General features: G+C 45.1%; 1 protein-coding gene across 1 annotated transcript in view; it reads right to left on the minus strand.

The window, feature by feature from the left end:
• Positions 1-12,580, minus strand: part of wu:fb13g09 (ATP-binding cassette sub-family C member 5) — a 52,882-nt gene that overhangs the window by 13,508 nt on the left and 26,794 nt on the right. The window contains exons 11-22 of the mRNA XM_064964531.1: positions 10,834-10,905; positions 10,484-10,608; positions 8,391-8,463; positions 7,884-8,087; positions 7,336-7,461; positions 6,827-6,944; positions 6,373-6,557; positions 5,732-5,896; positions 4,598-4,727; positions 4,293-4,446; positions 1,339-1,467; positions 640-826 (exon numbers count right to left, since the gene is read on the minus strand). Of these exons, the coding sequence (XP_064820603.1) occupies positions 640-826; positions 1,339-1,467; positions 4,293-4,446; positions 4,598-4,727; positions 5,732-5,896; positions 6,373-6,557; positions 6,827-6,944; positions 7,336-7,461; positions 7,884-8,087; positions 8,391-8,463; positions 10,484-10,608; positions 10,834-10,905 (1,668 nt within the window). The remainder of the gene's footprint in view (positions 1-639; positions 827-1,338; positions 1,468-4,292; positions 4,447-4,597; positions 4,728-5,731; positions 5,897-6,372; positions 6,558-6,826; positions 6,945-7,335; positions 7,462-7,883; positions 8,088-8,390; positions 8,464-10,483; positions 10,609-10,833; positions 10,906-12,580) is intronic.

Genomic DNA, 12,580 nt, shown 5'->3' on the forward strand with positions numbered 1-12,580 from the left:
GACCCAAGTGAAACAATTTAAAGGCAATGCTACCAAATACTAATTGAGTGTATGTAAACTTCTGACCCACTGGGAATGTGATAAATTTAAAGCTGAAATAAATCACTCTAGTATTATTCTGACATTTCACATTCTTAAAATAGGGTGGTCCAATTTGTAAGTCGCTCTGGATAAGAGCGTCTGCTAAATGACTTAAATGTAAATGTGGTGATCCTAACTGACCTAAGACAGGGATGACAGGAATGACAGCGCTGCACACAAAGTGTGCAAAGCTGTCATCAAGGCAAAGTGTGGCTACTTTGAAGAATCTCAGACATAAAATATATTTAGATTTGTTTCACACTTTTTTGGTTACTGCATGATTACATATGTGTTATTTCATAGTGTTGATGTCTTCAATATTATTCTACATGGAGAAAAAAGTACAAATAAAGATAAACCCTGGAATGAGTAGGTGTGTCTAAACTTTTGACTGGTACTGTATAGAACATCAAAAAAGCCTTCATAAAAACATTCCCATAAAGGGCAGTCAAAATAATTCACAGATCGCAAGGACATACTCTAGCAGTGCGTGTCTGTTTACATGCATGTGTGCGTGTTTACATGCATGTGCATGAATGTGCTTTTGTGTGCGTGTACCTGCACAGCGTAGGATATAGCCAAGCCTGCGTAGGCTGGGGGGATCTGGTTGTGCATGAAAACGATGAGCAGGGCTACGGTGGTGATGAGAATGATGCTGATCAGGTCCAGCCGTACAGCCAGCCAGCGCATAGCACAGCTGAACAGGTAGTGGGAAGCCTGGTTGGTGTCCAGTAAAGCCTGGTACCTGATATACACAGAGATAAACCAATAGGAATGGTTAGTGAAAGTCAACGGACCAATAACAGACAGTGGAAGGCTGCTCAGTGCCCACATTAGCTAGGCAGAAATCAAATGCTACTCAACTCAAAAGTCAAGGAAATGTTACTTAGGGGTTTCTCTCATTATTAGTTGTGCAATTTGGGCGGCACCTAGTCTAGCGGTTAAGAGCGTTGGACCAGTAACCGAAAGGTTTCTGGTTCAAATCCCCGAGACAACTCAGTAAAAAAAAAAAAAAAAAGAGTTGATGTACCCTTGAGCAAGGCACTTAACTCTAATTGCCCCTGTATGTCGTTCTGGATAAGAGCGTCTGCTAAATGACAAAAAAATGTAATTTAAAAATGTAGACCGGTGGTGGGCGAAGCTAACTGGACATGAACTGTCAAAACCAATGTCTTATCAGTGTTTGAAAAAACGTCCTGTGACAGATAAAGTGTCTTCCTATGAGCGCTGTACGGTATATTAGTGTACTGTTCCCACCTGTGTAAGAAGTCGTCCCCTCTGCCATAAGCGTGAATGGTGGACAGCCCCTGGAGACTACTGGTAATGTGCGAGGTGAAAGGTGATTGGCTGATGTTCTCCAGACGCTTCAGCTCGCGAATCAGAACCCTAGTCAGACAAAGAGGAAGTGGAACATCAAGTTGATTACTTAAATGTACCAGAGCACCACTTTAGGGATGCTAAAGAAGTCCACTCACTCAACATTTCTCTAACCTCTACTCTGTGACCCCCAGCCAAACCTCTACTGTTCAACTCACAATGATGCAGTGGATGGCTGCCGTCTTACGGGATAAACCAATGTACATGGTATAATGAGCAGAGCTCTCGAGAATAAACGCTATTGGCTAAGTTGGCTGATCTCTGTCCGTTTCATTTAAGTAAAAACCTTACAAATTCTTAGAAACAGACAGAGTGTATTAATTGCATTGGTTAATGAACACATTGGAACAAAATTCCTTTAACTTCCCCCCCAGTCAAACCTCTAATCTGTGACCCTCCAGCCAATCCTTAGGGAGGGTTAAACATTTTAATTTCCCGTTGCAAAAATGTTTTCCATTGCGTGTTCTAAGGAACCTGATTCAACTTGTGAACTCCTTACCAAACCAGACACTAGATCAGGACAACAACAACAACATTGTGAAATATCTAGGGATGGTTGTCGAGGAGAGGGTTGACAAACACTACATTATAACTCCAATGACAGTGCAGTTATCTGACAGGTTAGTGGACTATGATACACTGCTCAAAAAAATAAAGGGAACACTTAAACAACACAATGTAACTCCAAGTCAATCACACTTCTGTGAAATCAAACTGTCCACTTAGGAAGAAACACTGATTGACAATAAATTTCACATGCTGTTGTGCAAATGGAATAGACAACAGGTGGAAATTATAGGCATTTAGCAAGACACCCCCAATAAAGGAGTGGTTCTGCAGGTGGGGACCACAGACCACTTCTCAGTTCCTATGCTTCCTGGCTGATGTTTTGGTCACTTTTGAATGCTGGCGGTGCTTTCACTCTAGTGGTAGCATGAGACGGAGTCTACAACCCACACAAGTGGCTCAGGTAGTGCAGCTCATCCAGGATGGCACATCAATGTGAGCTGTGGCAAGAAGGTTTGCTGTGTCTGTCAGCGTAGTGTCCAGAGCATGGAGGCGCTACCAGGAGACAGGCCAGTACATCAGGAGACATGGAGGAGGCCGTAGGAGGGCAACAACCCAGCAGCAGGACCGCTACCTCCGCCTTTGTGCAAGGAGGAGCACTGCCAGAGCCCTGCAAAAATGACCTCCAGCAGGCCACAAATGTGCATGTGTCTGCTGAAACGGTCAGAAACAGACTCCATTAGGGTGGTATGAGGGCCCGACATCCACAGGTGGGGGTTGTGCTTACAGCCCAACACCGTGCAGGACGTTTGGCATTTGCCAGAGAACACCAAGATTGGCAAATTCGCCACTGGCGCCCTGTGCTCTTCACAGATGAAAGCAGGTTCACACTGAGCACATGTGACAGACGTGACAGAGTCTGGAGACGCTGTGGAGAACGTTCTGCTGCCTGCAACATCCTCCAGCATGACCGGTTTGACGGTGGGTCAGTCATGATGTGGGGTGGCATTTCTTTGGGGGGCCGCACAGCCCTCCATGTGCTCGCCAGAGGTAGCCTGACTGCCATTAGGTACCAAGATGAGATCCTCAGACCCTTTGTGAGACCATATGCTGGTGCGGTTGGCCCTGGGTTCCTCCTAATGCAAGACAATGCTAGGCCTCATGTGGCTGGAGTGTGTCAGCAGTTCCTGCAAGAGGAAGGCATTGATGCTATGAACTGGCCCGCAAGTTCCCCAGACCTGAATCCAATTGAGCACATCTGGGACATCATGTCTCGCTCCATCCACCAAGGCCACGTTGCACCACAGACTGTCCAGGAGTTGCTCCTCATCAGGAGCATGCCCAGGCGTTGTAGGGAGGTCATACAGGCACGCGGAGGCCACACACACTACTGAGCCTCATTTTAACTTGTTTTAAGGACATTACATCAAAGATGGATCAGCCTGTAGTGTGATTTTCCACTTTAATTTTGAATGTGACTCCAAATCCAGACCTCCATGGTTTGATAAATTTGATTTCCATTGATAATTTTTGCGTGATTTTGTTATCAGCACATTCAACTATGTAAAGAAAAAAGTATTTAATAAGAATATTTCATTCATTCAGATCCAGGATGTGTTATTTTAGTGTTCCCTTTATTTTTTTGAGCAGTGTATGATGAGAGGACACAGGGGAGTCAGAGTGTAATTCTGCCCAGGACAGGACAACCATTTCCTGGCACAGCTCAGGCCATTCCTTGGCTCCACTAGAATCATTTCTGAATGATGTGTGATTTATGAGCCACAGACCCACACTACCACAACACTCGACTGAGTCAGCAGGGAAGTGTGAGAGAGAGGGTTTTATTGACAAAGGTGGGGTGGAGTTCTACTTTTAGGTCCATAGATAGGCTGCACATGTGAATAACAAGTCTGCTCATGAATCATCCCCGGCGGGAGGGGGGGGGGGGGGGGGAGGAGGAGAAGAGGGCAGGGGATTAAAGAACATGACACTCCTTATTCTGAGACTACCTACACAAACATGTTTATGCAGTTTGTACTTTCATCTCAAGATGCCAGCTGGCAAAGTACACCACATCAATAAATGGGACCCGTCCCAAAAAGCACATTATTCCCTATATTGTGCGGGCCTTGGTCAAAAGTAGTACCCTATATGGGGACTGGGGTGCCTTTTGAGCTTGTTTTTAATGAGGAAACTGATTAGATGCGTCACGCTGAATAATAAATTATCCAAAGACCTAGGAAACCCTAATCCATCTCTACACTTATCTTCTTTAAATCAAAGCACGCATGAGCATACACGTATAAATCGATTGGTTGTAGCCTGACCTGGAAACGCGGTTGACAATGAGGAGGAAGGCTCCCAGGGGCAGGAGGGAGATCAGAAACCAGGGGAATACGATGCCCACCATGACCAGGCAGAAGAGCACCAGGGTCATGTTCTGGAGAAGCATCTCAGCCTGCATGGCCAGACGGACGTCCACTGTGGATGGTTAGAGAGAGAGAGAAAAGGAGACCGAAAGAAAGGACACAGAGGGAGAGAGAAAACAGAAAACTGTCAGATCACACTGTGTTGTCTGGGTGGTATAGGCACCTCAAGGCTCGGAGTATGAAGTAAAGGCAAGACACCTCACCCTCGTCCATGTCTCGGGAGAAGCGGGTGAGGATGCGGCCCAAAGGTGTCGTGTCAAAAAAGCGCATGGGGCTCAGGAGGAGGCGGTGGAACAGCTTGTCGTGGAGCACCGAGGCAGCCCGAACAGTACACTGTCAGACAAACACAGTGGTGTTTCAACACGGAGACAGACATAACACTGGTAAACAGATGGGTTGTCGGGACTCGGGAAAGCTCAACACCCAGGGGCAACAAATGCAAGTAGGAGTAGACATTAGAGAATTGTTGCCAGCATTCACAGCTATGAACACATACTAGCTAACGCTCATATGACATGTTGCTAATGCTAGTTGGCCATATGTTGTTGTTGTTGTTGTTGATGATGTGTCCCTATTAGTAGTCACAGTGCTGTTAAGAGCAAGTGGAAAGTTTCTGGGGTCATGCAAACTGTCAAATCCTCAGACATAAATGAATGTCTGGCAGGCTGACACAAAGGTTATGAACCCATGTCTAGGTTAACGCAGTGAGAAACATCTGGCAGAAATGACTTTTGGCAGGAGAGAACACATTCAATCTATTAATAGAATATGCAACACTCCCACATTCACGTTACAGCTAAGCGTAAAAAAAAAAAAAGATTAGACATCTTCGGGAAATGTTTGTGTCACACAATTACGTGAGGACATAACCTCTGTAATGGGCTGTCAGGAAAGTTTAACAAACACAGGGGACATATCCAAAGGGACAGGGACACACAGCGGCACACGCACACACACAGCCATTAAAGCAGCGTGTCACGGCACTGGACAGAAATGGATTTAGCCTGCAGGCACTTTCAATTATAGTAGTGCAACTCATGAAAACGTCTTAAAGACAAATAGAGAGAGTCAAGGTTGTACCACAACAACTTTGCACTTCTTTCCTTTGAAAAGGGCCTGAGCGTAAATCAATGAAAACCTGACTTATGAAGACTATGGTTACATCCAGAATGGTATCCTATGGGCCCTTGTTAAAAGTAGTACCCTGGAGTGAATCGGTCAGTGATGCACTCTCCTTTGACAGGCCTTAGAGTGCATCAATGAATGGTCCTGACATTTCAAGACGAGAGAACAATCCACAAGAACCACTCTAAAAGACATTTGAGCAAGATGCTTACCTTGACGAACACTAGCCCCCTCATTGTCTTCAGGAAGAGAGCGGCCCCCATGGACAGCACATAAACTCTTGAGTAGTATTGAACGTGAGGGTTGAGCCTCATGCTGTCGCTTGCCAACCCCGCCAATGTTTCATTGGTTTCGTTCTCCAGGATTAATGATGTATTCTGAGGGCAGATGGAGGGATACACACAAGGCATTTCTATCCAATGAAGGAAATAAATTAAACAAAGCCAGCTGAGACAGAAGACATGAAAGAAGCAGCCATTTGGGTAATGTCGCTATTCCAAACACATCCTTCAATCAGTCACGGATGACAGCTTTGCAGCACATCTGCTTTTTGCCGGCTCGTCTCTTGTTTTAATTACGTTTACAGAGACACCGGTACTTTTTTAATTACACGTGCTGAGATTAATGCTGGCACTTTCCCCACTACAACTCAGTGATGCACAGAAGTCGTTTTACTTGTGGGAGACAGACTGCTACAGTATAGACATCCCTCAGAGTAGGCAGAAGTTGTCCTATCCCACTAACACAGAATCAGATATTTCTTTAAATTCTAATAATTCTAAGTATTGTAGGTTGGGTAATCTGATCCTAGTTATGTGTCCGTGTGTAAGGCCATCAGAAAATCCAAACTCACCCCACTGCGCTGGCGGATCCAGTAGCTCAGCCACCAGTTACTGAAGGCGATGCTGCCAGTGGTGAAGAGGAAGAGGATGACGTTGAGGATGAAGGCATAAGGGCCTCCAGCCGCATTGATGTAGGCCTTGTACACATCCCAGGCCACGGCACCAGAGCCCTTCTCCTCCGCTTTCATGAGCTGGTCTGGAGAGTGAAGAAAGGAAAGAAGGAAGGAAAGAAGGAAGGAAGGAAGGAAGGAAGGAAGGAAGGAAGGAAGGAAAGAAGAGAATTAGAAAGGGAAGGAAGGAAGGAAAGAAGCGGAAGGAAGGAAGGAAAGAAGCGGAAGAAAGGAATGAAGGAAGAGGAAGGAAGAGAGAGGAAGAGAGGAAACCTGTGAGTAATTTCCTAATTTCAAGCTAACCGCTTTAAAGGGAACACATAAACACATTCTATTTGGCGCAGTCGAGTCTCACCTCCTTTCCCTTTCTCCACCGGCGGTCTGGCAACTTTGGCGAAATTCCCGGTGGTCTCAACCTTTTCATCTCCCTCTTTCTTCAGGTTTGTTTTCACCAGGTTCTTTTTCACCAGGTTCTAGGAGAGCAAGCCAAAGAGACCTACAGCATAAGACAATCGGCCAAGTCATAACACTGCCAGAAGTCATTTAAACAGAGATATTGGTGACAGGGTCTTTAGCAGTGTGACACTGATAAATCAACGCCGACCTAAATAATGAAAGGCCCTGTATGCATTAACATTTCCCAGCCACCCGCTTGGCTTCTCCTGCCTCATGAATTACGCAGGATTTGACGTACGATAGTGTTGTGTAAAGAGGGATGAAAAAGGTCTTTTTACATAGAGGAGAGCTGGGCTAGCCTGGTCCCAGGTCAGTTTATGCCATCTTGCCAGCTCATGCCAATGCATGACAATGAAAGGCAAGCCTGATCAGGCTAGAGCTGGACATGCGCTCTGTGGTTGGCATTACCTCCTGCTGTACGCTGTTGAAGAGAGTGGCGTAGTCACGGTCTATGCCCATAAGCTGGGAGTGGGTGCCATGCTCGGCAATCTGCCCGTCCTTCATCAGAATCACGTGGTCACACTCTGCCAGGTACTGAGAGAGGGTCAAAACCAGTGAGATCTGTAATTCTCCTGATGAAGAATCCTGGGCTATAGTATGCTCCTCTATATTTCTATATGGCTCCCTTTCCTCAGCCTTATCATTTCGGGACACATTCTTGAGAGTCACACTCTTAACTTAGCTTTTATGCATTAATGTCAATGGGAGACTTGTGTGAAAACTCAAGTGGCACTATAATCACCGACCTAGGTGGTCTACATAGGGTCTCATTTCCTTTCAGATTAGGCGTCCCAAAGATATACAAGAGAGTAGTTAAGAAAGCCATTTCAGATAATGAATGCCATTTCCTATAATTTGGCCATAGTACACAAGTCACTTATTTGCTGCAAATTCTTCTGTTTCTCACATAAATACAATTTGAATTGATCATTCAGATAATCAGAAGCTCCTCTTACCTGCAGCTGGTGTGTGACAAAGATGGTGGTCTTGCCCTTGGATGCCGTGCGGATGGCATTGTGGAAGAGGTGAGAGCCCACGTGGGCGTCCACGGCACTGAGAGGATCGTCCAGGAGCAGGATGGGCCGCTCGCTATACAGGGCACGTGCCAGGCTCACCCGCTGGCGCTGCCCGCCACTCAAATTGGCACCCCTCTCACCTATCTGGAATGAAAACATTGGGACAATGTTGACAAAATGTATCAAGGATCATTTCTGATTGATAGGCTTCACACAGAGGCAGCAACAGACCAGACATGTACTTATATAACACTTAATCATGTTCTCTCACAAAACACCACAGTACACCCCATCTATAAATGCATGTACTACTTACTAGCCTGTTATATGGTAAATACACTATACCAAAGTAGCAGAAAGTGGAAGGCGAATGTATTGTGCAGAATGGCCAGAGTTCATATTGAGAGCATCTTCAGCAGAGCGATGTAATAGCGGTCTGATACATACCTCAGTCATATCCCCATAGGGCAGCTCTGTCAGATCAGGAATCAGGCAGCAGGCAGAGACCACAGCATTATACCTAATAAGGAAACACAGCCAAGGACATGACTTAACATTAGAGGGAAACGCAGTCATGGTCCAGAGAAATGAGTAAACCACGAGTTAGAAATGAGCCTTTGGCCCTTCTGAATGCGAAACTATCAAACTATGACATCCAAACGTGACTGGTCATAGACTACAGATGAAAATGAGCCATCTACCTAAATCCAGCACTAAGACACCTCTAAATGGTCTGCGCTGTTGCTTTCATTGTGTACTGTTTCAGACATAAGGAAGTGGATGGCTGCAAACTTTCTACGTTTAAACTCGGACAAAACAGAGATGCTTGTTCTAGGTCCCAAGAAACAAAGAGATCTTCTGTTGAATCTGACAATTAATCTTAATGGTTGTACAGTCGTCTCAAATAAAACTGTGAAGGATCTTGGCGTTACTCTGGACCCTGATCTCTCTTTTGAAGAACATATCAAGACCATTTCAAAGACAGCTTTTTTCCATCTACGTAACATTGCAAAAATCAGAAACTTTCTGTCCAAAAATGATGCAGAAAAATTAATCCATGCTTTTGTCACTTCTAGGTTAGACTACTGCAATGCTCTACTTTCCGGCTACCCGGATAAAGCACTAAATAAACTTCAGTTAGTGCTAAATACGGCTGCTAGAATCCTGACTAGAACCAAAAAATTTGATCATATTACTCCAGTGCTAGCCTCCCTACACTGGCTTCCTGTCAAAGCAAGGGCTGATTTCAAGGTTTTACTGCTAACCTACAAAGCATTACATGGGCTTGCTCCTACCTATCTCTCTGATTTGGTCCTGCCGTACATACCTACACGTACGCTACGGTCACAAGACGCAGGCCTCCTAATTGTCCCTAGAATTTCTAAGCAAACAGCTGGAGGCAGGGCTTTCTCCTATAGAGCTCCATTTTAATGGAACGGTCTGCCTACCCATGTCAGAGACGCAAACTCGGTCTCAACCTCTAAGTCTTTACTGAAGACTCATCTCTTCAGTGGGTCATATGATTGAGTGTAGTCTGGCCCAGGAGTGGGAAGGTGAACGGAAAGGCTCTGGAGCAACAAACCGCCCTTGCTGTCTCTGCCTGGCCGGTTCCCCTCTTTCCACTGGGATTCTCTGCCTCTAACCCTATTACGGGGGCCGAGTCACTGGCTTACTGGGGCTCTCTCATGCCGTCCCTGGAAGGGGTGCGTCACCTGAGTGGGTTGATTCACTGATGTGGTCATCCTGTCTGGGTTGGCGCCCCCCCTTGGGTTGTGCCATGGCGGAGATCTTTGTGGGCTATACTCAGCCTTGTCTCAGGATGGTAAGTTGGTGGTTCAAGATATCCCTCGAGTGGTGTGGGGGCTGTGCTTTGGCAAAGTGGGTAGGGTTATATCCTTCCTGTTTGGCCCTGTCCGGGGGTGTCCTCGGATGGGGCCACAGTGTCTCCTGACCCCTCCTGTCTCAGCCTCCAGTATTTATGCTGCAGTAGTTTATGTGTCGGGGGGCTAGGGTCAGTTTGTTATATCTGGAGTACTTCTCCTGTCCTATTCGGTGTCCTGTGTGAATCTAAGTGTGCGTTCTCTAATTCTCTCCTCTCTTTCTTTCCCACTCTTGGAGGACCTGAGCCCTATGACCATGCCCCAGGACTACCTGACATGATGTCCCCAGTCCACCTGGCCGTGCTGCTGCTCCAGTTTCAACTGTTCTGCCTTATTATTATTCGACCATGCTGGTCATTTATGAACATTTGAACATCTTGGCCATGTTCTGTTATAATCTTCACCCGGCACAGCCAGAAGAGGACTGGCCACCCCACATAGCCTGGTTCCTCTCTAGGTTTCGGCCTTTCTAGGGAGTTTTTCCTAGCCACCGTGCTTCTACACCTGCATTGCTTGCTGTTTGGGGTTTTAGGCTGGGTTTCTGTACAGCACTTTGAGATATCAGCTGATGTACGAAGGGCTATATAAATAAATTTGATTTGATACTGTTCCATAATAAATGACTCAAAAGTCATAAACACAAAATCAATCAATCTTTACTTGTCTTCGTCGTATTCTTTTCCGAACAGGATGTTCTCTCTCAGTGAGTCGTTGAGGATCCAGGCCTGTTGGGCCACATAGGCAAAGCCGCCACTGGCTGCCACGTTGCCCTCCAGCAGGGTCATCTGTTGAACACCAGGGATAAGACTCATGTTAAAACAAACTAGAGGTAAAGCTGACCTAGGCTTTCATGAGAGGGAAAATACTGCGTTTGATTGCCTGGTACAACGGAACAGTCCCAAAAGTGCAAAAATCAAGCTTAATCAAACGCACCTCAAATGCTTTCCAGTCTGGTTTGTGGGGGAATCCCCCAGTAAGCTGATTTGAAGGCCAATGATATAGAACCTCACCTGTCCCAGCAGAGCAGACAGCAGAGAGCTCTTTCCGCTCCCCACAGCTCCACATATTCCTACCAACGCCCCCTGCAGATCAGAAGGATACCAGGGAGTATTGGTATGGATTTGAAATTGAAGCCCTCAGTCCATTTCAAAAGGAAAGAAGTTGCTGACTCCCTCCAATTGTCTACTATTTCAGTCGTTCTCTTTATGAGTTGTGCTACTATAATCAAATGTGCCTGCATGCTAAATCCATTTATCTGTCCAGTGCCGGTGACTCAATGCTTTAGAGCAGTGGTATTCAAACTCTCAGCAGGGACCCAATTTTTTCCACCAGAATTTCGGATGACACCATTTTTTGGGGCACAAATTTCTAGCAACCCCACCCCAAATATAATGACACTACTTTAAAAATCTGTACATTTTGTGGACCCCAGGAAGAGAAGCTGCTGCAAAAGCTAAAAAAAAATTCTCAGATGGACTAAAAAATATATACAGTACCAATCAAAGGTTGACACACCAACACATTCAATGGTTTTTCTTTATTTTTTAAAACTATTTTCTACATTGTAGAATAAGAGTAAATACATCAAAACTATGAAATAACACATATGGAATCATGTAGTAACCAAAAAAATTGTTAAACTATTACAAATATATTTCAGATTCTTTAAAGTAGCCACCCTTCGCCTTGATGACAGCTTTGCACGCTCTTGGCATTCTCTCAACCAGCTTAATGAGGTAGTCACCTGGAATAATTTCAATTTACAGGTGTGCTTTGTTAAAAGTAAATTTGTGGGATTTTTGTTCTTTCTTGTGTGAGTTCCTTCTTAAATCAGTAGTGTCCTGACAAGGTAGGAGTGGTATACAGAAGATAGCCCTATTTGGTAGAAGACCAAGTCCATATTACGGCAAGAACAGCTCAAATAAGCAAAGAGAAATGACAGTCCATCATTGCTTTAAGACATGAAGGTCAGTCAATCCGGAAAATGTCAACAACTTTGAAAGATTCTTCAAGTGCATTTGGTAAAAACATCAAGCACTATAATGAAACTGGCTCTCACGAGGACCGCCTCAGAAAATGAAGACCCAGAGTTACCTCTGCTGCCTGCATGGTCAAATTGCTGCAATGAAACCACCAACAAGAAGAAGAGACTTGCTTGGGCCAAGAAACACAAGCAATGGACATTAGACCGGTGGAAATATGTCCTTTGGTTCGATTAGTCCTAATTTGAGATTTTTGGTTCCAACCGCCGTGACTTTGTGAAACGCAGAAAAGGTGAACGGATGATCTCCACATGTGTGGTTCCCACCGGGAAGCATGGAGGAGGTGTGATGCAGTGGGGGTGCTTGGCTGGTGACACGGTCTGTGATTAATTTAGAATTCAAGGCAAACTTAACCAGCATGACTACCACAGCATTCTGCACTGATACACCATTCCATCTGGTTCGCGCTTAGTGGGACTATCATTTGTTTATCAACAGGACAATGACCCAACACACCTCCAGGCTGTGTAAGGGCTATTTGACCAAGAAGGAGAGTGATGGAGTGCTGCATTAGATGACCTGGCATCAAGGCAAAGGGTGGCTACTTTGAAGAAGCTGAAATATATTTTGTTTATCACTTTTCTGGTTACTACATGATTCCATGTGTGTTATTTAATAGTTTTGATGTCTTCATTGTTATTCTACAATGTAGAAAATAGTACAAATAAGAAAAAAAAAACTCTTGAATGAGTAGGTATCCAAACTTTACTTGTAC

Source organism: Oncorhynchus masou, unplaced genomic scaffold, assembly GCF_036934945.1.
Source record: "Oncorhynchus masou masou isolate Uvic2021 unplaced genomic scaffold, UVic_Omas_1.1 unplaced_scaffold_1___fragment_4___debris, whole genome shotgun sequence".
Classification (NCBI taxonomy): Eukaryota; Metazoa; Chordata; class Actinopteri; order Salmoniformes; family Salmonidae; genus Oncorhynchus; species Oncorhynchus masou.